The 27,471-nt window shown below is 45.2% G+C and overlaps 1 protein-coding gene across 2 annotated transcripts; it reads left to right on the top strand.

The window, feature by feature from the left end:
- The first annotated feature begins 259 nt into the window (after positions 1–259).
- GCNT4 (glucosaminyl (N-acetyl) transferase 4) lies at positions 260–27,471 on the top strand. 2 transcript variants are annotated; one of them, XM_022594841.2, is made up of 2 exons: positions 260–1,110; positions 23,091–27,471. In XM_022594841.2, the coding sequence occupies exon 2, from the start codon at positions 23,092–23,094 to the stop codon at positions 24,454–24,456; it is 1,365 nt and encodes a 454-aa protein (XP_022450549.1). In that variant the 5' UTR covers positions 260–1,110; position 23,091; the 3' UTR covers positions 24,457–27,471. The 2 variants fall into 2 exon arrangements, with proteins under 2 accessions (XP_022450549.1, XP_022450556.1); XM_022594848.2 differs by lacking the exon at positions 260–1,110 and adding an exon at positions 1,459–1,658.

Genomic DNA, 27,471 nt, shown 5'->3' with positions numbered 1-27,471 from the left:
GCGCTCCCTCTTTGGGATTCCCTGGGTCTCAAGGCCTAACACGTTTTACCTGGTCCTCTCTGGCTCCTCACCAACGCATCTGGCATACAGCAGGCTCTCAGACAACGTGAGTTGACTGAGGACGGAAGGAAGAAACCGGCTGGGATTGACTTCCCCGGCGCATCCCCTGACTGTGAAGCGGGGCCCAGGAGCCTCTGGCCCCCAAGGACTTGGAGCGCCACGGGAGACGTCTGGAAGGTCGGGAATTACAAGCACAGCGTAGGGCATCTACTTCACAGAGTTAGTATCGTCCCAAGAGCCCGCTACCAAGGCTGAGGCGTAGATATTGCCCAGTTGGTTAAGTAGGCGTGTGCTTGCTTTCAGGCTTATTGGGTGAGCAGAATTGGGACCGGATACCGTGCCGGCACGGCCCGCCACCTTCACCCCCGCTTGAGGGTAAAGAGGAAGCTTTAGAATGTCTATTTGAAATGTAGGCACAGACTGAAACACAACTTCGTACTATTGGACAGCTCCCCCTTCCCACGCTGCTCCTAGATGATATTTCTCCAGGCTGCGTGGGACACTATCCTGGTCTTACCAATGAGAGCGAGGCGATTCCTGCAGGACCGGAGCCTCGCAGAGGGAAAAGCAAGGAGTCGCAGATGTGTTTGGTTTGTCACCGCCCCCTGAGCATCTCTGGGCAAGTCACTTAGCTCTCCAGACCTCGACTTTCTTGCTGTTTAATGTGGGGAGGGAACCGAACCCGGCTGACGCTCAGGGCAGCGGCAGAGAGCGGAGCGCGCCGCCTGGGAACTTTGTCTCGAGCGCGAAGCCTGGACCCCCGAGTGCAGGGGCGGGAGCTCCCTCTGCGGGAGCGTGGCGGAGGCGCTCCTCCTTTCCCTCCACGTCACGGGGGCCGCTCGGCCCTCTCCACTCCCCGGCCGAGGGAGAGCAACTGTCTAGCAGGGCGAGCCGCCGAGGTGGCGGCGGAGGACCAGGAGGAGGAGGAGGCGGGAGCCAGTCACCGCCGCCGCCGCGGTACGAGAAGTCCGCAGCGCAGCTCGCGGCCCCGCCGCAGCGGCTCCTGCACCCGCGGGGACCCCGCGCTCGGGGCTCCCCCCGCTCCCTTTCGTAAGTCCACTTGGCCACGCAGTCCAGCAAGGAGCGCGCGGGGCCGGGGTGCGGGGCTCCTGGCCCAGCCGCGGATGGCCGGGACGCCCGGACCCCCTCCTCGCGACTTTCACTTTCCAGCGGGGAAAGACTTGGGCGCCGCGTCCCTCGCGAGGTGGGGGAGGGGGGAGGGAGGGAAGGACGGAGGGACGCTGCCCGGGGCAGCCGCAGCGGGTTAGCGGGCTGAGCCTTGGCCTGGCTGCACGCCCTCTTTGACTTCGGGGCGGGGCCCCGCCGGCGGCCGGACGCTGTAAAGTTGTCCGAGGTCCGCGGGCTGCCGGGCGACCAGCGCATGTCAGCGTGAGGGTGTCCTGGGAGACGGAGCCACGACGCCCGCATCCCAGGCTCTCGGGGCAGGGCCGGCGGGGAGGCCGGGAGCAGCGGGGCGCGTCCGCACCAGGGTTTTCCTGGGACTCTCCCCGAGCGGTGAGAACGCGGCTCCCGGACGCGCCCTTTCCGGGGTCAGGGGTCCCGCTGTCTCGGTCTCCTGGCCACTTGGAGCCGCCCAGGTGAGGGGCGCAGAGGGGCCGGATCGGCGAGGAGCGTGCCGAGCCGGAATCGCGACGCCTGCTTCTCCGCAGCCCTGCACCCGCGGGGCCGGGCCACGCTGCCCGTGGGCGGCGGAGGCGAGTGTGCGGGAGCCGGGCGCGTGGCGCGGGAACGGGCTGCTGGCGTGGCTTCTCCTTTAGCCAGGTGGGAGTGGGGTGTCTCTTAATAGTTTGGGGATCAGAAGCTGCGGAGCAGTCCCCCCGGCCGCGCCTTCCCCTGGGACGAGCTTATGAGCTTTTTAAGGTCAAGTTTTCGTGCCGCAGAGCTGGCCCGGATCGTCCCCCTGTGAGGTGGCGGCACCTCTTCCATCGAGCTGGGAGCCTCCGAGGATCCGAGCCACGAGGTCTGGGCTCTCGAGTCAGTTTACCATCTTAACTTAGGCTAGAAGTGCTAGTGGGTGGGTATTGTTTTGTAAATTTCAGAGCTTTCCTGCCTGGGGGAGGTTTTCCCTGTTTTAGCCGGGAACCTTGTATTTCCCTCTCTGGGTAAGGGAGAGTGGCCTTAGCCCTTAGGCACTTGTCTTTTCCTCTTCTCTTCCTTTAAACTGAAAAGCAGCAAACCAGAAGATAAAGGGAGTTGGGGATAATATGAAATTAAGTGTCCATGTGATTTGGTAGACAGGAGTCACCCCTTCTGATCTTCCAGAAGCATGCCCTTATTATTAAACCACCCATCAGTCTAAGACAATGTAGAACCTAGCTGTCCGTTTTGATAGCTTTTGTTGACGGTGTCTTGAGGAAGTAAAATCTTGAAAAGTAAGTGGGCTGTTGCAGAGAGCAGTTCCTCTGCTGCACTTTCCAAGAATCAATTGTCCGTGAGAAATGGCCGATTAAGATGCTATTGAATCATATCTTATATCTTACTTGTATTTGCAGAGAATCTATAGCCATAGAATCAGGTTGTGTGGCACTGAGTGAAAGGAGAGTTTCCTTGGGGGAGGGGGGTTGGTGAGAAGTGTTCCTTTGAGAAGCAGATTTACTAAATACTGCAATGTCTGCCCAGAGGGGTATAGGAGTGAATGGCGGAGTTGGGCAATAAGTTGGCACTTGATGGCATCACATTAAGTACCCTTGGGATAGGCAGGCAATAAATAGTTATCATCCTGACTTTGAATGAGCTCGGTCATGGGAGGGGGGGGCAGGTGGAGACTGTACGTGGCAGTGCCCAGTATCTGCTCCCTTGAGAATGACTGACAGCAGAGCCACCACTGTTGGGAGTATGTCTTGGTGACCTGGGCCTTTGTAGGTTTGAATGCAGGAAGAAAGCAATAAGACAGATTGTATGATGTGAGGTTGAAAAGCCAATCTGTCAATCCAAATTTAGTGAGCACTTACTGTGTGCCAGGCCCATACTAGGGTGCAGTGGGAGCACAGAGGTAGCTCACTGGTCTGGGGGGAGGCAGGAAGCCTTCTTGGGGAGATTTAAGGTGGACCCGAAGGATGAGTAGGAGCTGCATAAACTAAGCAGGCGGAGGCGAAAGGGCAAGTATTCTCACCCCAGGAAAGAGGGCACCCCAAGACCAGAGGAGGGCAGAGCAGGGAGAGTCCAAGGAAAGGAGAGGTCCAGTGTGACCTGAGGGGAGAATGGCGCCAGGCAAGGTCAGCAGGTACCAGGGCTGGTTGATGCCAAGCCTTGGGGCCATTTTGTGGGCTTGATTCTCAAGACGGTTTCACATCTGAAAGTATCCTGATGAGTTTTAGATTCAAAACAAAACTGCAGGTGCTGTGTGGAGAATGGATTTGAGGAGCCCCTGAAGTACACGCGGCTAGTTTGGGTGGGGTGTGTGAGGGGCCTGGAGGTCTATCTGAGGCAGTGGTAGTGAGGATGACACAAGTGGGTAGATTCAGGATAGACTCTGGAGTGACTTGACTAGTTTACTGTAAGGTCTGAGAGTGCAGGGGGACTCCCTCTAAGTTTGGACTTCCAGCACTTGGGTAGATGGGTGCTGCCATTTACAAAGGAATGTGGAGGAGGTGCAGCTTGGGGGAGGAAAGACACATTTGCTTTTGTTGAGTCTGAGCTGCTTTTGAGGCTCCTGAGTGAAAATACTTAATAAGTGGCTGGAAAAAGCAGACCCTCCAAAGAAGCTGGGGGTCACCTGTATTGGGGTGTTATTTTAAGGCTGGGGTAAATTGGGGGAGTGACCTGGAAAAGAGCCCCTATCTTTATGGGGAGAGGTGGGAGGAAAACCAGGGCAACGGTGCTGAGTCTCAACCCAAACCGTAGTGGATGTGAGCACCTCGCGTGATGCCAGTGTGTGTGTGCTGGGGGGCTGAGGACTAACAGTGGCCACCGCACTTAACTCCCTGGAAGCAACTCCTCCAGTGAGAAGTGGGGTGGAGGGATGGCTTTTTGAAGATGAGGGAGCCTCATGCATATTTATATGTGAATGGGATGGAGCAAGTTAGGAGGAGAGGTGGAACACACAGGATATCTCTGGACCCACCCTTCCACTCGTGGAGTAGTAGGTAAAAAACGAGTATGATTGCGCTGCCATTCTGATATCAAACTCATGTAACATAAACCATCACCATCTACTGAAACCATATTTTGAAGCCCATATGACGGTGAAATTTGAAGTTTTACTTTGTAGATCATGAAAATTTAATGATTAGGAGAAACATAGATGGAAATCATGAAACAGAGCTGCAGTGTAGCTAAGAGTGGCCCCTGGAGTGTGACTGCCGAGGGCCCCTGGCTCTGGCCCTGCCACTCCCTAGCTTATGACCTTGCGCAAGTTTCCTGACCTTTCTGCCTTGGTTTCCTAGTCTCTGAAATGGCACCAGATCTAACGGGTACACGTTCTATGGTACCTTCTTGTGGGTGGTTGTGAGGATTGCCTGTGTGCATGATGTATGCACAAGGTAGGCATGTGTGCATCATGTATGCACAACATGTGTGTGTGCATCATTATGTATAGTGTGTGCCTGTGTGCATTTTACCTGGCACAAAATGATGCTCGGTAAGCCTTAGTGCTGGTGGTTTTATTATGATGATGTCATTTCCATCATTTCCAGATGCAGAATCTGAGACTCAGAATTTTGAAAACCTGTCCAAGGCCTTAGAGCCAAATAGTGGCAAAGTTAAGGCCAGGATCCCATTTGCCTGACTCACAGACAGGGTCACCTCCCACTTAGCATGTCAACAAGTGTCAGGTGCTGGATGCTGCATAAAATTAACTGTAGTAAAAGGATCCAGTCACTGCTTGTCAGAGTACAAGAAGCGAAACAGACAATATCAATGTCAAGGCTTACAGAGTTTTCCCAAGCAATTTAGAGATGTATGTTTTATATTAATTTGCATTGCTTTGCATGTCATTTTATATGCATTTCCATATGCTGGTAATTTTCCTAGTGGGATCTAAAGGCTGAAGCTTCACGTATATAAGATCAAATTAAATTAATCAGGAATTGAATGTAGCTGCTTCAAAATCTAATGGGCCCCTGGGCACAGTGTGCTCAGGTGGGCTTTGGGGGAAAGGATTGGGTCGATATTTACTATTTTAGAAGATGTGGGAAATCAGATACCATTTGATAAAAGTAGGTCACATCTTAATATGTAATGAAGCTTGGTTTGCTGAACACAATAGAAAAATACAGGAAAAGTGGAAGACCAGAGGGAAACTACCTATTATATAAAATGCCAGAAACGGAAGCAGAAGCAGAAGTCTGCTTTATGAAGCTGAACTAATAAGAAACACTAAGGGTCAGAAAGTAAAGGTGGAACTTCTGCTAAACAATATGAAATTTTAAAAAGAGCATAATCTTAAATACGAATGTGTGGTGTTTTAGAACCAATAAATTCTCCCTAATTTGGACTTACTGGGAAATAAGCCATTGTATCTTAGTAAAATCTTAGAAATATATATATATTACAAAACAAAAACCATGATTTTGTTACTTAGAACAGTGATTCTCAAAGTGTGGTCCCTGGACCAGCTGCATGTCACCTGGGAACTTGTTAGAAATGCAAATTCTGCGACCATCAGACCTGCTGAAACAGAACCTCTGGGAATGGGGCCCAGCAGCCCACGATTTAATATTTGGAGCCAGCTTTCATTCCTGTTGAGTTTTCACTTCTTTCGTCTTAAACTTCCATTTCCATCCTGTGGTCGCTCACTTCTCACTGTGCTGCTTACCTTCTGTGAGACGGTATCCTAGTAGAGGGTTGTACCCAGACACAGACCCATCCGGTCCTCTGTCCCACAGTCTACGCTGATGGAAGATGCTCTCTAAGATCCCTTTAGGCTCTCACGTTCTGCAGCTCTGTGGTTCTCACGCTGTCCAGGACCACACTGGTTTGGTTTCTGGTTTGGTTTTTCTGCCTTTTAAAAATCTTTTGGGGCTTCCCTGGTGGCGCAGTGGTTGAGAGTCCGCCTGCCGATGCAGGGAACACATGTTCGTGCCCCGGTCCGGGAAGATCCCACATGCCACGGAGTGGCTGGGCCCGTGAGCCATGGCCGCTGAGCCTGCGCGTCCGGAGCCTGTGCTCCGCAGCGGGAGAGGCCACAACAGTGAGAGGCCCGCATACGGGAAAAAAAAAAAAAAATCTTTTGGCATTCTCATACCAAATGAACTGGGGCTCCTCCCAAGCAGGGTCAGCCAGAACACTGGACTGTTCTCTCCAGATGCTCCTGTTAAATCACATTTCTCCATCTGGTATGACGCAGTTAATTTCTTGGACCTAAGTGTTAGCCTTTGTGTTTATCTCTGTTAAATTTCGTCTTACTAGATCCAAGTCTGTCCAGATCTATTTGAGTCCCATTTCTGTCCTTTTTCACGTAAACCTTTGAGTCCTCTGCCAATTTGTCTGCTGATGTCCTGGCCTGAGGAATTTAATAATATGAGCTTCTTTGTCAGAGGCCTTCGTCACAGTTAATGAGGCTTAAAAACTTGGCATCTTTTGCAGACCTTGTGGGGCTAAAATCAGAAGAATAATTATCATCAGTCCCATCGTTGTTTACATTTAAATTACTGCTGTTCTGATGTGCCCTTCGCACGGTTTCCCCGTGTGGCACCGTGTTCTCTAACTCCATCCTCAGTGCCCCTCACAGAACAATCTCCGTAGCATATCGGCAGGAGCAGTTGGACTGTGACGATTGCTTCTCTCTGTTATGTTTAATACCATCAGCTTGGGGTTTTATTCGTAGGTGACACAAAGGTAAGTTTCGTCTTATTTATGGTCAGATTAAGGTGAATTCAGAAATTTCCAAATAATAGGAAGCAAAAATTGTGCCTTGTCGTTCCTCTCTGCCTCACAGCCCTTCCCACCCAGGCTCTAGAACTCAAGAATTTTGTGCTCAAGCCCATATTTCACCAAGAGATTCGGGTTATTTAATGTTTTTTTTAATGTAAAATTGTGCTCATACATGATTCTTAAAGGAGTACACTTAGATAATATAATCACACCAAAAAAAAGTTTAAAAAGTCAAAAAGCAAAACAATTTTATGGCAAGAATGCTTTTGAGCCATGATTGCTAGGGCATGAAAAAGTGCCTGGAATCCTGCACTTTTCCATCATTCATGATCCTTATCCAATCCTACCGAAGCCCTCTCCCTCCTCCCTCACCCTGGTTTGAAAGACCAGGGTTAAACCAAACTGCAAAAAATCCCAATAAAATCCAAGCCGGGCTTTCCTGGTGGCGCAGTGGTTGAGAGTCCGCCTGACGATGCAGGGGACACGGGTTCGTGCCCGGGTGCGGGAGGATCCCACGTGCCACGGAGCGGCTGGGCCGGTGAGCCATGGCCGTTGGGCCTGCACGTCCGGAGCCTGTGCTCCGCAATGGGAGAGGCCACAGCAGTGAGGGGCCCGCATACCACAAAAAAAAAAAAAATGTCCAAGCCTACTTTTCTCCTCCAGCATGCTACCAAACCACTTTTGATGTGACATTCTCCCTTACCATGACAAGCAAAAAAAAAAAAGTGCCGGGTGATAAGTGCACTTATTTTTGTAATTTATAAAATTTGTAATTTCTAGTAAATCTCCAAGAACACCCTGTACTTCTGGCTCTTTGATTGCTTTTCCTTCTCCCCCACCCCTTCTGTTTTTCTAATCTAGTTCAGGGGAGAATAGACGAGGTTGTCCCTTTGAAGGAGGGCTTCCTGGCTATGCTCAGACTCAGACAGTCGGCCTGTCTGCTCTTGGATAGGTTGGACTTGTTTCCAAAGGCTCTGCAAAGCTTGGTATTTCTCCTGGTCATCTACCAGACGACAGCAGAGGGCAAGCATGTGCCCCCAGGATCAGGAAGAACAAGGCCTAGCATAGCTCCTGTGCTTGCCAAGGTTGCTTTTCTCTTCCTTCTTCTCTGCATCACTGTGGCGTAGCTGGACTATTTGCACTGTGGCAGCCTTTCCCCACATTCCGCCTGGGGGCAACAAGGGGGTCTCTCTCTGCCAGCCATCATCTTTTCCGGGTTCTCCCTTACTTCAGCCTTTATAGCCACCACCCTGCCCTATTCTCAGGCAGGTGGAGACAGAAAGATGTTGTATCAGATGGGTCGGGAGAGAGAAGCGGAGTGACACACAAGGCAGGCACCTTAATTAAGTTGTGAAGGCTAGATCGTGGGACAATACTACTAGGGAGAAATGGAGATTGTGGAGCTGGAGGAACGGATGTGGAGCCAGAGGAGAGATGCTCAGGGAGGAGGAATATGAAAGGAACACGACGGCAAGAGAATCCCTAAAGAATAGAAACTTTTCCAAATGCTAACTAGTGACTTACCGTTTTGGGGAAATTATCTCTAGATGATAAAATTCAAACTGAACTGTGCACTTAAAAATGGTTAAAATTTTAACCATGGATCCATCCATGTCCATCTACCTCTCCATCCTTCCAACCACCCATCTTTCCATCTATCCAACCACTCACCCACCCATGATCTCTCTAACATTTATGGAACGGCTTTTCGAGGATAGGCTAAGGAACAGAGACTTTTTAACACTACTGATTTTGTTTAAATGGTTAAAATGGTAAATTTCATATTATGTATATTTTACCACCATAAAATAATGGAATATTTTTATGATCATCAACTAATTCCTAAGTATGGAACAACAAAAGAAAAGTTATTTTTATAACAAAGAAGTGAACGGGGTAACACTGTGAAAGTATAGATTATAGAGAGAAGACAGCAATGACACGAGACTTCAAAAGATGTTTAAAACCATGCTACTAAAAATGTGTCGCCTGAATCCTCATATAAGGCAGGGACTTTCAAAGGCTTTTAGTCCTGCCCACTCCCTGTTGCCCCTATGTTTAAAAGACAACAACTTTATTTTGGAAAAATTTCAAACCTATGGAAAAGTTGTAAGAATATTACAGTGAGCACCTGTCTGATTCCCTCTTGACCATGAGAATGTGGAAGGTTTTCATGTGGCCTCTGCATCATCCTGCCCGATGGAGACCCCCTGCTGCTGCCTCTGGAGGTGGTGTCTGGGTGCAGGAGTGGGGCTGGCACGTGGCAGACAAAGCGCAGTTCATGTTTGCAGAGTAGCCCCTGGTCTATGTTATCCAGTGTTCCTCCCTGGCTGTTGCCTGTTTAAATGCTCTTGACCCCTTACCATCAATGCACCCCAAGTGCCCGCCAGCTTTTCCCGCCGAAATATACCGAGCTCAGTTAGTCGTCACCGTATCCATGTGAGTGAGCGCCCCTGGCCCTCTTTCACAGATGGGGCGGCAGAGGGCTAAACTACATTAGTGACAGCTTGTAAGTGTAGTCAGAACTTAATTCAGAAACCTTGGCCTTAAATTCCAAACCATTATGCTGTATACAAAGGTAAAGCAGGAGGGTGAGATGGAGGGAGCCGAGGGGGTGGCAGGAAGGAGAGGAGGGAAGAACTACGCCACACAGTTCACCCTACATGGTAGTGATATCTTCCTCTTAATGTATAACAAGTTTGTAACCAAGCAAGTTCTCAAGAAGGCAGCCAACCTGCAAGGTGACCTTCAGAGATTATATGGGGCTCCTGGCCAAAACCAAGAGGAGGTGTGCCGTAAGCTGAGTGGTGCTTACCTGAGGCCTGGTTAGCAGGCTGCTCTGTTCATGCCAATATCAGAGTTAAATTGGTAACTCTTGGAGTTTGCTTTTCTTCAGAGGTTTATCTAAAGCCACCATCTGCCTCTAAATCCAGACAGATGAGAATTTCAGCATCATGTGAGACACATTTGCACTTGACAATATACAGGATTATACTATTGTTCAAGTAGACACTTTAACCTGGTTTAAGCTTTATTTTGCATGTGTGTGTGTGTGTGTGAGAGAGAGAGAGAGAGAGAAGCATTGCCGTCTTCATATTGTCATCTTTCAAAGTGCATGTTTACAAAATTGCTTACACATATAAAGGCTTCTTCTCACGTAATAAGAATGCAGAGTGGGCGTTTGCTGCCGGTGGTTCAGTGCTTTGAGAATTTTGGGGCTGAGGTTGCTAATATTCTCCTGGTCTGTTATTCATGGTCCCAAGGTGGCTGATACAATGTGAGCCATCATGTTGGAGTTCCAGGCAGAAAAGTGGATGAAGGGAAGAAAAAATGGCACACTTTCCACCGTGAATCAGGTTTTTTTTTTTTTTTTTTGCAGTACGCGGGCCTCTCACTATTGCGGCCTCTCCCGTTGTGGAGCACAGGCTCTGGACGCACATGCTCAGCAGCCATGGCTCACAGGCCCAGCCGCTCCGCGGCATGTGGGATCTTCCCAGACCGGGGCACAAAACCGTGTCCCCTGCATCGGCAGGCGGACTCTCAACCATTGCGCCACCAGGGAAGCCCGAATCAGGTTCTTTTGAAGAACTTTCCTAGATATTCCACATTGTATTTCGTTGACTGCTCCTCTACAATGGAGGCTGGGGAGAAAGTCTTTTAGAGGGGTATGTTACTGCCACCAGCAATATAGAGATTCTCTTAGTAAAGAAGATAGGGAGGATGGATGTTCGGAGGCATTTGCCATCTCTACTAGAGCCATACATACAATCCTTACCTACTAGATCTGTTTCTGAATTTCATCCCACTGAACTCTGTCTATTCTGGCCACACTGTTTCAATGATTGTAACATTATAATACATTTGGAGATCTGAAGAGTCTTTTACTTTTGTATTCTGTACAGTTGGCATATAAATTTGCTGAGATGTTTAGTTTTTAACTAAATAATCTTTTAAATTTTTTATTATATTAGCCGAAAATAAAACCTACATGTTGACACCTGTTATCTTAATTAAAACCATTACTAGAGGGACTTCCCTGGTGGCATAGTGGTTGAGAATCCACCTGCCAATGCAGGGGACACAGGTTCGTGCCCTGGGCCGGGAAGATCCCACATGCTGCAGAGCAACAAAGCCCGTGTGCCACAACTACTGAGCCTGCACTCCACAGCCCCCGAGCCACAACTTCTGAGCCCGTGTGCTGCAACTACTGAAGCCCGCACGCCTAGAGCCCGTGCTCCAAAGCCCGCACACGGCAACGAAGAGTAGCCCCCGCTCACAGCAACTAGAGAAGTGTGCAGCAATGAAGACCCAAAACAGCCAAAAATAAAATAAATAAATTTATTTTAAAAAAAGAAAAAAACATTACTAGAGAATATAGCAAAAAAGAAACAGATTCACAGATATAAAGAACAGACTGTGGGTTACCAGTGGAGAGAGGGAAGGGGGAGAAGCAAGATATGGGTAGAGGATTAAGAGGTACAAACTACTATGTATAAAATAAATAAGTTAACAAGGATATATAGTACAATACAGAGAATATAGCCAATATTTTATAATAACTATAAATGGAGTATAACCTTTAAAAATTGTGAATCACTATGTTGTACAACTGAAACTTATGTTGGAAATCAACAATGCCTCAATAAAAATACGAATAATAATAAAAACCATTACTAGAACGTCTCCTTGTAGGAGATGCCAGCTGGTTTTACACGAAACCTCTGCTTTTGATATCCCTATTTTGGCAGAACCTTTAACTTAAGTTCCTGGGTCTTAACTTTATTGTGTCTCTGTGCACACAAACTCTTGGGACAATACCTCCATTTTAAACCAAGCAATACAGATCTTGACTCAATAGTAACATCATGACAGGGATGCCAGTCTAGAATTTTTTAGTGGAAGGGCAGAAGCATATTGAAATCTCCGGCTCAGCTCCCCACCACAGTGGCAGAACACAGAAGGTAAACAAAGGAGCCTTTCTGATGATTTAAAACTGAGTGTATCTAATCCATTCATGGAGAGTGTGGCCTGGCTTTAAGCCATTTTTGCTGTTTGTACCCTTGATTCACCTCTGTGGGTCCCTGTGCTCCCTCTGATGTAGTTACAGCATTGGAAATTCTACTTTAAATGCAGGTGTAGAAATCAGTTACTGTGTCTCTTCAGTTGCTGCATAACCTTTGAGGAATTAATTTCGGCAGTGTAAAATAGAGAGTTAGCCATATAATACCAAAGAAGTGCTTCCAGAAATTTCTGGGGTGGGGTGAGATGGGGTGGAAATCATATCATGTAGACCTTGGGAGAGGAAGTTCTTTTTTCTTTATAGTGCACTAAACATGTGATTTTTTTTAAAAGGAGTTAAATGTTTTTCAATGCAGTTTTTCCTCTTTATAGAAAAAGAAGCCAAAATAAAGCCACACTTTTAAGTTAGAACATAAAACATAAACTATATATTGGTTCTGTATTGGGCTAGCTAAGTGTGGAAGGCAGAGAAGAGAACTGGAGAAAGGAATGTAACCTCTCTGTGTATAAAGCTTGGAAGATAACGATTGACTACATCAACGAGCACCTTTTTTGTAACCTTTTATATCTACAAAGAAGGAAACTGATTTAAGCTGTTGCCATCGGAGCTGAAATTTGAGGGCATAGGTATTTTTGAACCAACCTCACCCCCCCACACCAGCATTTTTGTTTTTGTTTTTATGGAAAAACAATGTTTTGCAACATAATGAGGGTCATAAATTGTTACAAAATAAAAAACTTTTCATTCAGTAGGATCATTTCTGGTCCTTTTGACTTCCTACTAAAGACTTCTTAGCCATATAGTTTGCCCAGCATGATACACAATCAGCTTTTGAGGTTTGCCCTGTGGACCAGATGCAACAAAGCCCAGAATCGTTGGCTGTCTCCTAATTGGTGTGAGTATAAAAAGCTGGCTGAATTTGGCACTTTTTTCCTCTACTGCTGCAAGCCCAGATTTGCGATGACCTTGAGGGACCACCATGGGTAAATACATCCTAATGTGGGTTGCTCGTTTTCCACGTGACCTTAAATGACCCTATAAATCTCCCCCAAACCAGAGAGGCTCCAGCCAAGTTACTATTTGGAAGAATTATAATCTAAAGAGGTGGTTGATAGACTGATATTACCATCCAGGATTTTTATTCAGACCTCTGTTCTCAAATCTTGCAGGTTAGATAGACCTTCGTTTAAGGAAAGCGGTGACCATAGTCTTTGTACTTGTAAACAGAAGCCTGCTGCCTGTAGAGGAAGCTATCAGTTGTGACATGGTCCACAGGGACCTCAACCAGAGCCCCTTTGGAAGAGGGGCATCTTATTTCTCTGAGTGAGACAGTTTTAACTGGACATATGATCTGAGAAACTGAGCCGTTGGTGGCCCTGTTTGAGGGTATGTTTTGTGTACTCGCATCGCTGCAGATTCCTCAGGACCACTTTCTTACGTGGTCCCTGGGGATGGCTTTGCCTGACAGGGATGCTAGAACAAGTCATTGCAGTTTTGTACTTTCTAGAGAATTGCCCTGGAAGATAATGAACTCAGGGGAAAAGTTTACAGCTTCTGCAATGCATAAAGTTACAGAAACAGTTTAGCTGGTTGTAAATGCACAGAACTAGTTCCATTTGCTCTTCTTGGATGTCTTTTAAAGGAATTCTTTGGCTCTCGATCTTTCAAAAAATATTGAGCAGACTGGGGAAAAAATTCTAAAGTTTAACTAGAGTAACCGTCTTCCTACCTTTCAAAATCGAAGATAGGTGTATGTACATCTTCGGGAACAATATACTTCAGGCTTTAACAAAAAAGAATGTTGTCGGGAAGTGAAAAACATAATAATTAGAATGTCAGAATGAAGAGAATAATGAATGTACTATTTTAGAAATATAATGAATGCACTATTTAGAAAACTGGGAAAAAGTCAATATGTTGGTTTCCCAAAAAATCATTCATCTTGTAAAGGTCCTAGTACCTGACTTCTGCATACCACAGTTTTCCTTCCATAGCTGTTTCACATGCATTGTATCATAAGACTTTCGTAACAGCATTGTGGGATAGCAAAACTATTATCCCCTTCAACATTTGGGAAATAAAGACTTACCCAACATTAAATGACTTGCCAGGGACACTTGAGGCATTTTTGGTGGCGGAGCCCACATAGAACTTGGGTCTTCTGATTTTGTTCTGCTGAGCAACCACCCTGTGCCAGGTAGGTATGTACATGGGGCAGGGGGTAGAGCGTAAATGAGGCCCGTCCCAGAGATCGAAATAAACAAGTAAACAAAGTAACTGCTGCTGTGATGAGTGCTGAGAAGAAAACAAAGAGTGTGACAGTGAGGAAAGAGATTCGAGAAGGGTGATCAGAGACGATCAGAGGAAAGGATATTTCTCCTATGACTTGAGGGATATGGAAGGGCCAGTCAGGCCGGGATTCAGGGAAAAATGATCTCAACATGGGAAAAGCAAGTGCAAATGTCCTGAGGCAGGAAAGAGACTGTGGTGTTCTAGGAACTTGTAGAAAGGCTGGTATTGCTTAGAGCTTAATGAGCAAGAAAAAAGCAGAATAACATGAAGTTGGAGAGAATTCAGTGCAAACTGTGGAAGCAGACCCTCACCCTCTCACCTCAAGCCCCCGGGCTCCAGCACTACTAGGACTGTTATTGCGTTTGAGGCAGAAAGTTGGGGGGATCCAAAATAAGAGGATACGATAACCTACTTTATTTATGATGCTGGGTATTTTAATTTTTTTGTTTTTAAAGAAAAAAAGCACTTTTTTTTTTTCTCGGCCATGTATGAAGTGTTAGTGTTACTGTCAACCCCCTGAGAAACTAGCCAATAAACATTGTGCAGAACCTCCACGCAAGGATGTCAAAAAAAAAAAAGATGAAGTTGGAGAGGAAGGCAGGGGCAGGAACAGGCTGGGCCTCTGTCCGTGGAAAGGATTTCTGATTTGACTGTAAGTGCAATGAAACCCAAGTGAAGGTGGTCTAAGTGTAAGGAGTGGGGTAGGGAGGGGGAGTGATGTGATTGATGGGTTTAAAAGGTCCTTTTGGCTACAGTACAGAGAGTGGGTTAGAGCAGCGGTCCCCAACCGTTTTGGCACCAGGGACTGGTTTCGTGGAAGACAGTTTTTCCATGGACCAGGGTGGCGGGGTGGGGGTAGGCTCAGGAGTGATGCAAGCGACGGGGAGCGGCAGGTGAAGCTTCCCTCGCTGTCCCGTCGCCCACCTCCTGCTGTGCGGCCCGTGGACTGGGGGTTGGGGACCCCTGGGTTAGAGGGAAGCAAGGGAGGCTAGTGAGGAAGTTACTTCATATACAGGCAAGAGTTGATGCTGGCTTGGGTTACAGTGGAAAGGGATGGGTGGATTCCCCCTACATCCCCTACATTTTGGATGCAGAACCAACAGGGTTTTTCTACTGCCAAGAGATTGGAATGGCAACCTCGCATTATGGTTAATAGCGTAGGCTCTGAAATCGGGCCACAGTTGAAAATCCTGGCTCCTCCACATACTAGCTACTTACCCTCTGTGACTCGGTTTCCTAATCTGAAAAATGGAGACAATGATAGTACCTCCCTCACAGGTTTATTGAATGGAATTCATAAGATAATGTAAATGGTACTGGCACTCAGCATAGACCATTAGAGAGCAACAGGTCTGTGTCCTCTGACACTGGCAGCATGAAGATTTTTGTTGACTTTGGCCAGAACAGCCTCAGCTGAGGGGGCAGTGGAGCCAAGCTGGACTGAGTACCACCTGAGGGGGCCTGGGTAGGGGGAGTAGAGGTCCCCTTCTCTCCACTCCCTTAAGGGGGAGCAGCTGGATATACAAACAGGTATGTAATGGGGGAACGTGTTCCCGTCATCCCAAGAGTGAAACAGGGTCTAATGATGGGTAGGTCTCTGCTTCCCCATTTAGAGAAGGAGGAATTTGGACTCAATCACCATTGAAGTTCTTGTCAGCTTTAGGATTTTCCTTCTAAGCTTCTTCAAGAATTATGGGATAATTAATTCAGCTTTGGTGGGGAAGGCCCAGAAAAGTCAATTCTATTATTTCAATTGTTTTTCTCCTATAGAAAATTATGTTGACCTCAGAAATCGTTTACATTCTAACAGTTCACAGACCCAGTTTAGAAGAGGACTCATTCACAGTATACTGTGAAATGAAAGAAACAGCTAAGACAGTGCCTAAGGAGTGAGCCTTCTTGTTAAAAAGCAAGCCGGGGGTGGGGGAGATAAATTGGGAGACTGGGATTGACATATGCACACTACTATATAAAATAGATAACTAATAAGAACCTACTGTATAGCACAGGGGACTCTACTCAGTACTCAGCACTCTATGGGAATAGAATCTAGAAAAGAGTGGATATGTGTATATGTATAACTGATTCACTTTGCCATACACCTGAAACTAACACAACATTGTAAATCAGCTATATTCCAATAAAAATTAATTTTAAAAAGAAACCTAAAAAAACTTTTTTTAATTAAAAAAAAAATTTTTGTTTTTACCAAAGAAAAAAAAAGGAAGGCAAAGCAGGCATGTTTATTTAAAACAGTCTGGATGGACATACTGCCACCGAATGCTATGGCCAGGTGGCCGATTACTGGTGAGCTTTGTTTTCTTTTTTAGACTGTTTTGACTTCCTGATTTAAGAAAATAAAGAAGAAAGTTTACTTTTACAAACAGAGAATGGAAAACCTTTTTTTTTTTCCTTTTTGAGACTATAACCTCTTATTATTTGAGGACGTTTGTCCTCAATTTATATTGTATGGTATTAATGACCCAGTGACACCATTCTTACTGTTTAGCTGCACACAGTCCGATAATTATTTGCCTTTTGCAATCCTCCCTCTAGAACAATGAAGATGTAAAAGGTCATCAGAGCAAGAAACCTGCCTTTCTGCTCCTTTGCTGACTTCAGGTGCTATGGGGGCATTGAGGAAGTGCATCTCAGCTGAGTCATCCTCCCACTAATGGTCTTACTCCAAAACTTTCCTTGGGTTTGGTGATGAGCATGTCACCAAGGGGAGAATCAATGGCTTTATTGAAATCAGAGAGGTGCAGTAGGAGGACCTTGGCTTATTCAACTAGATCAGGATTTTTTTCTTTTTTTTTGAGTGAGGTCATCTCTATATTAGTGTTCTTAAGTGATTCCTCTTTGTAAGACTTTAGAAAGAAACAAAATTCTGACATTTCCAAATCAATAAACTCTTCAAAGCCTATTTTTTACACTGACATATAACGATACAAACTTTAAGAATTTCCAGGTGGCCCATAGAGGAAATATTCACCACGTAGAGAGAGGTTGCACCCAGGCAGTTTTCTAAAGCAATTAGTAATTCTCAGCCCAATCTGTGTCACTGGTCACAACAAGAACAAGTGAATCAGTGAATAGTCAGTGACAGGATACAAGTGTAACTGATGGCAGAATTTCTTAGGAGGAGCTCGCTTTCTTTTCCTTTAGTGGATTCCACTGGCTGGGAGATTGACTGATCTCCTTCACTGGCATGTGGATTGGCGCCAGCCTCTGATTGCAGGAACAGAACGTGTTCATCAGCCAGCATTCCTCCAGGCTGATTCTCTGTCTAAATAAGCCCTTAAACTGGGTGGAAGTTCTGAGGACTTCAAACGTGGTTTGATGTTCACTTCTGTTCCAACTTTAGGACAGCTAGATAAGACACAGTAATGAGAAATTTTAATCAAGGACTAAAACTTGTGGAAAATAAGGAGTATTTTTAGATTTATATTCCAAGAGACAGCATTGCCTAGAGGGTTCATCCCTGGAGAAAGACTCTCTGGGTTCAAGTTCCAACTAAAGCACTTTCTAGTTCTGTATAACCTTGGGCAATTTCTTTATCTCCACGTGCCTCAGTTTCCTGTCTTGTAAAAGAGGGAGAGAGGTAGTACCTACCTCATTGGTCTGTGGAGGGAACTGAGTTATTACATACGGAGTACCTAGAACAATGCCCCGAGTAACAACTCTTTATTGAGTGATTCTACATTAAGAATAATGATATTACTAAATTAATAACGAGCATTACATGGACGCATTCAAGCATTGGTTCTAAAGTATTAAAGTCATACCTGCATTAACCAGGCAGTCAAGATCTGGACTGTGCCAAAGCACTTTGCATGCATTACCTCACTTAACTTCAAAGGCCCTTTGAGGTCGTAACTATTATTAACATCTTTTTACTGATGGGGACACAGAGATGTGGAGAGGTTGAGGGGCTTGTCCAGGGTCCAGCGCAGGGGCCTCCCGCAAGCTGAAGCCCGGCTGTGCCGCCAGGACCACGTGTGGCTGCCTCTTCTCCAGCTCAGCCCAGAGCAAGGTCTTATTAGCTCCCAGCTGCTTTATCCTTCCTTCTGCCCTTTCCACCTCCTCCTTTGGTCAGAAAAGTGAAGGTCATTTCCTTCACATTGCCTAAAATTGTTTAGTGGATTCTTTTCTTAAAAACAAACAAAACAAAACAAACACCAGCACGTCCTGTGTACTACACTGGAAAAACCCCAAGATTTGGAGTCAGGCAAGCTGGGTGCCGGGAAAGAAAAGACCTGTAATGTGCCCTGAGGACCTCTGCGGGCAACTCCTTTCACCCAGGCTCCAGAGCCCTCACAGCCCCAGCGAGGGCACTTCTAATCCCCAAGTTGAGACCAGAAAACCAGGCTTAGTTTGATCGGTCTTAAAGCCGCTGCTTCTCCAGGGATCCATGTCCGGGTCTGGGGGCATCCTGAAGCCCTTACACTACTTTCTCTTCTCCTCCCGGTGCCCGCCCCCCCCCCCCACACATACACACCTGTGTGAGCGACTGGGAAGACGTGCAGGTGTGCAGGGAGGGAGCAGGACGGGCGCAGGGGCGGAGGGGCAGAGGTCACCTCATCCGCAACATGCACGGTGGGCCCCGCAGTCTTGGTGCCTAAGCTAAACCATGTGCACAACCCTTCCTCCAGTTCGTTGGTGATTTACCATTCGCCCTCTTGCCCTGGGTTAGGAGTCACGTACCTCAGTGACAGCCGTGGGTTTTCAATTGCTGACGAATTGCTGACGAACAAGAGTTTGTTGAAAAGCTGCTAGTGGCTGTGGCCATTTAGCCCTGAACGCAATTATAGCCACTTAGCTGGGGTGTACCTTGGTGTGCCTGCTGTTTTCTTTAAGACTGTAAACAATGCCTGGGAGGGTAGAGGAAAAGAAGATGGTTTGGGGAAAATGCTGCATTCCACATCCCTGTTGGGGTTTTATTGAATTATCCAAATAGACCTCATTTGATGTAGCGATCAACCCTTGCTGCCATTTCCTTCTCGATTCTGTGTCATTGCCCATGTGGTGATAACTCCCTAAGCAGGTCAGCTTCCTCGTCTGCTTGGGTCGGTGGGAGGGAAATACCCCTCTGCCAGGGGTGGGGCATTATTTGTAATGTAAGACTACCTCGTGGCAGCAAAACACCTGCCTGCTGTCTGCCCATGAGCTTTGAGTGGGTGGGGTGTTTGTAGAAGGTGACCTCGCTGCCCTGGTTTCGGCTTTAGAAAAGACGTGGCCGCGTAATTGCCAGTCTTAGCCCAGCCAGCTCCAGTCAGACCTGGGTCACGCCTCTGGAAATCATCCCCATCCCTCCACCCCTGGCCCCTGGTAGAAGAGTACCCCAAGTAACAACTTTTTTTTTTTTTTTAAGATTTTTTCGATGTGGACCTTTTTTAAAGTCTTTATTGAATTTGTTACAATATTGCTTCTGTTTTATGCTGTGGCTTTTTGGCCGTGAGGAATGTGGGGTCTTAGCTTCCCGACCAGGGATCCTAGAGATTGAACCCGCACCCCCTGTATTGGAAGGCGAAGTCTTAATCACTGGACCACCAGGGGAGTTCCAACAACTCTTTATTGAGTGACTCTGCATTAATAATAATGATATTATTAAATTAACAAAGAACATTACATAGAAGCATGCAGGCATTCATTCTACAACATTGTATGTATGTCAACATCGTCTGTGCTGGGAGGGGCTGTGGGTATCATGCAGAGGTTGTGTCCTGAGAAAAGCTAAGGTTGAGAACTGTGATCTCTAAGCTCCTGCACCCGCGCTTCCCTGCCCCTCCTGAGAAGGCTTGGAGCACACACTTCCCTACTCCAGCTAGTGCGTCGACAGTCTGAGTTGAGCCAGGAGGCCATGGCTGCCTGCCCAGAGAGGGAGGGTCGCAGGGCACCGGGGAAGGAGAGGCGGCAGGCACGCTGTGAGGAGTCCTGGGGGAGCTAGCTCTGGGCCCTGTGTCTGAGCTTCGCCAGCCAGGGACAAGAATTAATTCTAAAGGAAGAAAGAGGAGGGAATCGGGACAGCCCAGAGGCCTTACTTTCTGACTTTCTTCCCACGCCAGACATATTTAAGTGGGAGAGCTCGTCTGTCTCCGGGACAGCCTTTAACATCAGGGGAAACAAGCAGCCCTCCCTATTCTGCCCTGTCCTAAGTCCAAGTAAAGCCCCTTCACCTACTCACCATGCCAGAAATGCCTTTGACTGAAAGCATTCCTTTCCCCAAGTTAGAAGGAACAAGGGGTGGAGGTGCAAGCCTTTTGCTGAGAATGAGCTTTTATCAAATCCTGAAAGGGGCCCAGTCTGGGGAGATGTCATCAGGTTATCCGCAGGCACTGAAACCTTTGCCCTTTTATGTAAGTGTGATGTTGGTCAGCAAAGATGTTGTCTGGACCTGGTAATGGAGAAGGAGAAGAAGGGATGAATTTGAGGCGTATTTGTGAGATGATCCTGTGGGTGTACAGGAAATGGAAGAGTCGGGTGGCTTTCGAGTTTCGAGCTTGGGTCATTGAGTGGATAAACTGAGACAGAAAACACAGGAGAGGTGAAGGTGTCCTGTTTGGTTATGGACTCATTGATGTTGAGTGCCCGTGGGCTATCTAGTGGAGATGTCTATCAAGCAATTGGATGTTCACGTCAGAAGCTTGGGCAAGACGTAGGTCCTGAAGATAAAGGTGTTGGCAATGTATATACATGGAAGGTATACATGGAAATCCCGAAAGCAAGGAAGAGTGTTTGTGAGAAGAGCAGGAAGCTAAGAATAGGACTCCGGAGAAACCCACAGAGGAGAGACTGAGGTGTGGTGGGGAGGACCCAGATTCTACGGAACAGTTCAGCGTTGATAAATAAGGTATGGTTCTTTAAAGGAGGGTAATTCAAGTGAGGGTGAATGAGAGTATGGCATTCCTAGGAGAGCTTTTTCAATCAATCTGTATAAAAGAAAACTACAAAAGTAAATCAGGTTCAAATGCCTTGCTACCTCTTCTAAGGAAATTGGGTACAATGATTATGTCCTCGTTTAAGATTTATTGAGACGTGTAAGGAAATTGTATGTGGGCTCCTCAGGCCTCCCCAGTTCTCAGTAACTGAACCTCCTGGAAGCAGGCCTAGGAGCTTGGTCAGCCCTCCTGTCCTCGAGCCTCTGGGTAATACCCCCTGGATTTCCCCATTTCCTGCTGCTCCCCAAATAAGCACATGTAATGCCCTTCTGTTGGGTAGCCCATTTTTATCTGTTAAAGTAATATAATCATTTTCAACATTCTAATAGTCCAAAAGGCTATTCAGTGATAAGTAAATCCCCCTCCTCCCCAGGCTCCAGATCCTTAGTCCTTCTGGAAGTATTGGCCTGTGGGCCAGATCCAGCCAGCTGCCTGTTTTTGTAAATAAAGTTTTATTGGAGCCCAGCCACACCCAGTCATTTACACACAGTCTATGGCTGCTTTCCCACTACAGCAGCAGAGGTGAGTAGTTGTGACAGAGAAAGAAAAAGCTTGGCAACGTGTGCTCATTGTGTCTAGGCTTCCAGGTGTATGTATATAGTCTTTTCTGGACACATTTGTGAGCTCGCTCTACACCGTTCGTTATTTCTGTTTCATAGTCTACAGTGGGGACTGTTCCACAGGGATATGTGCAGATTCTTCTCAGGCTTTTTCACCCGGTGTGGGTGTAATTAATCAATGCCCTGTAGGGCATTTTAGTGCTTTTCAGTCTTTAGCCTTAACTTCAGGGAAGCTTCTCATTACACACCTTCTTTGCACACACGTGAGCTCTTCTGGATGGGTTTGTAAAACTGACAGATTCTGCCAAACTGGCCCCTGGCCCCCACCTTCTCTCAATGCGTCAGGTTCTTTTCATCTAAAGGGCTAAATTTCTAATCCCTGTGAGGAAATGGGGCCTAACAAAATAAGTAAGTGAAATGTGCAAGTTTACCAAATTTGTATAATCTATATAAAATTTTAGTGTCTAATATTTACTATAGCTCCTTTGGGGGTCTGCCCACTGCTCTTATTTCTGAAGGTGGGTGTCTTAGTCCGTGCAGGCAGCTATGATAAAATACCACAGACTGGGAGGCTTATCAACAACAGAAATGTATTTCTCACCGTTCTAGTGGCTGGGAAATCCAAGATCAAGGCTCCAGCAGATTCTGTGCCTGATGAAAGCTTGCTTCCCAGTTCATAGACAACAAGCTTTGCACCGTGTCCTCACATGGTGGAAGGGGCAAGGGAGCTTCCTGGGGTCTCTTTTGTAAGGGCACCAATCCTATTTATGCGGACTTCACCCTCATGACCTAAAAATTTCCCCAAAAGCCCCACCTCCTAATACAATCAGTATTAGGCAGTTAAGTTTCAACTTAAAATTTGGGGCGGGGGGATGCAAACATTCAGTTTATAGCAGTGATTTACTGGGCTTTCCCCATTTGACATCAGATCTAGATCTAATCAGGATCTGAAGGTAGAATCAAGATGGATATTCCTTTTAGCCTCAGGTGGGTTATTTGCATTTCTAATGACCTCTTGACAACATCCAATTCTCTAGGCCTCTGCCCAAACCAGAGCAATCCCTCCCCAAATATGCTAAGCACAAATACAGACAATTAAGATACTTAGTACCTATATTTTAGGAGTTAACATTAGTTTTCATTCTATTTGGTAACCAACATCTCTCAAAATTAGGTATCGTTAACACAGACTACGACAAAATACAACCATTGCACATATTTCCATTTCCTTGTTTCTGGATTCTTTTAAAGGACAAGAATCTTGTTTTAATCATCTTTGGGCCCAGCATTCTGCCTGGTGTGTGGTAGGCACCCAGTGGATGTTGGTTGAACTGAACTGATTTTCTCTTCATATTTCAATGGAATTATTCCTTTGTTCTCTTACAGAATGAAGACATTTAAATGTTGTTTTAAATACCACCTAAAGCAGAAAGCTTTCATCCTGTTTCTAACCCTATGGCTGTTCTCCTTGTTGAAGCTTCTAAATGTGAAACGCCTCCTTTTCCCCGAAAGAGGCATTTACTTGGTTGAGTACTCCCTAAGTACCTCGCCTTTTGTAAAGAACAGATATACCCATGTTAAGAATGAAATCGGGTATGAGATTAACTGTTCAGGTGTCTATGAACAGGAGCCTCTGGAAATCGGCAAGAGTCTGGAAATAAGAAGAAGAACCATCATCGACTTGGATGATGATGATGTTGTGGCAATGACCAGTGACTGTGACATTTATCAGGCCCTACGAAGCTACCACGAAAAGCTTGTTTCAAGGGAGGAGAAAAGCTTCCCAATAGCCTATTCTTTGGTTGTTCACAAAGATGCAATTATGGTTGAAAGGCTAATCCGTGCTATATACAACCAGCACAATATTTACTGCATCCATTATGACCGTAAATCATCTGATACCTTCAAAGTTGCCATGAACAATTTAGCTAAGTGCTTCTCTAATATTTTCATTGCTTCCAAATTAGAGATTGTGCAATATGCACACATTTCCAGACTCCAGGCTGATTTAAATTGCTTGTCAGACCTTCTGAAGTCTTCAGTTCAGTGGAAATATGTTATCAACCTGTGTGGGCAGGATTTTCCTTTGAAATCAAGCTTTGAATTAGTGTCAGAGTTGAAGAAACTCAATGGATCAAATATGTTAGAGACAGTGAAACCCCCTAACACTAAGATGGAAAGATTCACTTATCACCATGAACTCAGACAGGTGCCTTATGAATATGTGAAACTACCAGTGAGGACAAACATCTCCAAGGAAGCCCCCCCCCATAACATCGAGATATTTGTTGGCAGTGCTTATTTTGTTTTAAGTCGAGCATTTGTTAAATATGTTCTCAACAACTCCCTCGTTAAAGACTTTTTTGCCTGGTCTAAAGATACATACTCGCCTGATGAGCACTTTTGGGCTACCTTAATTCGGGTACCAGGAATCCCCGGGGAGATTTCTAGGACAGCCCAGGATGTGTCTGACCTACAGAGTAAGACCCGCCTGGTCAAATGGAACTATCTAGAAGGCCTTTTCTATCCCAGTTGTACTGGCTCTCACCTCCGAAGTGTGTGTATCTATGGAGCAGCAGAACTAAGGTGGCTTATGAAAGATGGACATTGGTTTGCTAATAAATTTGATTCTAAGGTGGACCCTGTCTTGATTCAATGCTTGGCGGAAAAGCTTGAAGAACAGCAGAGAGAGTGGATCACTTTATCTTCAGAAAAGTTATTTATGGCTAAAACAGCCACAACCACATTATGATAAAGTCATGATGGAAATAAGGTTAATATGGAATTGCATGCTATACCATGGCCAGTACCATTTGCGTTTAACCTTCTCATAGTCTGAAAGGTGTCTACAGTTCCACACACAAGGGAAAGTGACCTGGCCTTTAGTGACAATTAGTCTGTGGTTGGTTGGGTGTTTTCATGTACGTTTTTGCTTGTAATCTCACTGAGCTAAATGGGAGATTTTCAACAGTCAGTAATCTGATATCTATTGAGTTCCTGCTATATGCCAGGCACTTTTTTTAGAAACATGTAGGAATTGCATCCAAGTTGTGATGAGTTATACAGTGCCCTCAAGGAGCTGTGGCTTACCCCAATCACACAGCAACCTTAATATCTTAAGTTGTCCACGTAACAGGGTCCCACTGAAGAAGCTGTGGAGTGTGCGGTAATAATATAACCATAATAACCACCAGTTTCTGAGCAGTGTTGACGTACAGTGACCAACGTTCCACTTGCCTCTTAATTCAGCTCCCTAGACTTTTCTTAACCATTAGAATATTAGAAGGAGAGACTCTACTACCTCAGAAGAACTAAAAGAAGTGTCCAATTTCCTGCTTGCCAAAAGCATAACTTACCTTATGGTACCTCGCTTATTCAATTCAGGGTTGGGTGACTCTGTATGGGGGGCGCATTTCTAGTGTATGGATGTTAGGGAGGGGGTGAAGTTAAGTCGGGGGATTGGGACGGGTGGTGCCTGAGGAGGAACAAAGGGATTTGGGTGACTTTTCCATCATGTTACGCAATGGTGTCGTGAATGAGCTCCTTTGTAATTCAGCTGTTTCTTTAATACATTTACTGATTAACAGTTCAAAGTGTCACTCTCTCCAGAACGTCGAATCTAAGTCTTTCTGTTCATAGATTATCATTATATGTAAGGTTTTTTTTACAATGGAATAGTATAATTTTGTTTTGTGGAACTGTCAAGCTAAGCATCACTAAATTTTCTTGAAAAGGTTGTGTGAAATATGACAGCTTACTAAATTAACTATTAGTCATTAAAATAATGTACTTACTTCTCCGGCAACTGTCAAGTGGAGTCCAAACGTAAACTTATAAAAGCTCTAAGTTCATTGCAGTCTTCTCAGCTTCAATCCAAGAGAGAAAAAGCTAATTTTCCTAAGGACATAGCAAGAATAATCACTAATGATATTTTATGAAAACTACACCTTAGAAAACTACCAAAATCAGTCAAAATATACATATATTTTCATGTAACTATTGTGCTGGAGGTGAAATGGGACAGGAGTGGGGTCCTCAGAACAGGCTATAATATTTTTATGTCTCCTGGGAAGTAATGGTACTCATGTAAGAAATTCTCCATGATCTTATGTTTCAATGTCAGCCTCAATAACTACATAAAGATGTAGTAATCAAGACCAGTATGAGACTGTTGGAAGACAAGTATTTAAATGTTTTCAAATGTCTGTGTTCTACATGTGAAATTCCTTTTGCTTGTTTTAAAGTTTATGATACGATCTGCCAAGTGGCACCATTTCTCTGTCCCTTTCTTTTTCTCCTGAACTTGTTTGTTTTCCCTTTTTTTCCCCTACCCCTTTCAAATTACCAGTTTGTCCATGTGTGTGACCGTGACAATCTAATCACTATGATCTCCAGGAGCCTCAGTTTTCTTGGTCTGTAAAGTGAACAGTTGGATGTGTCCTTGGCTTCCTCACATATTTCTGTGTGAGAATCAATTGAGATAATATATAAAGTGGTTTGAAAATGAGGACAAACTATTGAAATATCAGCGAGCAGTCTTACTATGAGGCAAACATAGGTCTAACCGCATTGTGACACTTAACCATTTACCTTTTCTAAAAAACCTTCGAAATACAAAAAAGCCACAATTGCAGGGGCAACTTTTGTAACAGATTCCAGGTACTAAGAAACCCCTGTCACCACATCTGGGGCTCCTTTTAAACGAATAAGATTAGCAAATTGGTCCAGTGGCTTAGATCAGGAGTAGGGGTAGAAATACTTTTCCTACTGTCCAGGCTTAAATACACAAAGCCCTGTCGAAATCTTGTTTTCTATGCCTTTGGTCGTCAGAATAAATGAAAATGATGAAAAATAAATATCGACCTCCTGGTCTGGTGTCCTGCCTCCTGGTGAGAAATGATTCTATCCCTTGTTTATTGGGAAATTTTCCAGTGGTTAATCACTTTAATGCCATATTCAAATGAAACATGGCACCAAGAAGAGGCGGCAGTGCCTTCTCCACATGGACATATTTCTCAGGATTCAATTCCTGACATTCCAGGGAGCTTGTCAGATCATTCTCTCTTGCCTTGGAAATCCTGCAGATTCCCTGCATGTCTTCAAACCTCCCATCAAACCTGATTCGTCCCTAAAACAATTTGGTATGATTCTTTCTAGTCTGGAGAATGTTCTGCAGTCTGTGTTTTATAATTATTCTTTGCATAGTATTTATTGAATCTAGATTATCATTTGGCAATGAGACCAGGACCTTGGAGTTTGTAAATTATATTAGATAATATTAATAGTGAAAGAGCTACCCAAATATATCTACATTATGTGAATAATCTACTGTAATAATATTTAAAGACCAGTGTTGCTGCTATTTTTAATGTTTTGGTTATTTTAAGTGAAATATATGTAATGTTTTAAACTTAGGGAATTAAATTTGAAGATTTTTCTTGCCTTCCACAATGTGAATATTATACATAAATATATATATATTGACATATTGCAGAGAAAACAAAATGACAATCTTTTTTGAGAATGTAAAGTGAATGTACTCCATTTATGCTATAACTGTTGTTGTTGATGATGGAATGAGTTTTGATTTTTGTTAACATTTTTATCAACTGGTCTCTAAATTTTTTTTTGTTTTTTGTTTGTTTGTTTGAAAGACATATTTCTCATTGTATGAGTTTTAAGTAGATTGGTTTTGCATTTTTGTATTATGCTGCTACTAGATGTTAATTCTCCAGTACTATCAAATAAAATGTGCTCCGAAAACCAA

This window comes from Delphinapterus leucas, chromosome 3, assembly GCF_059928025.1.
Source record: "Delphinapterus leucas isolate spDelLeu-1000000601 "Yukka" chromosome 3, BTC_Dleu_Yukka2, whole genome shotgun sequence".
In the NCBI taxonomy this organism is placed as follows: domain Eukaryota; kingdom Metazoa; phylum Chordata; class Mammalia; order Artiodactyla; family Monodontidae; genus Delphinapterus; species Delphinapterus leucas.
The sequence above is the reverse complement of the archived record's forward strand: the minus strand, read 5'-3'. Positions and strand labels throughout refer to the sequence as shown.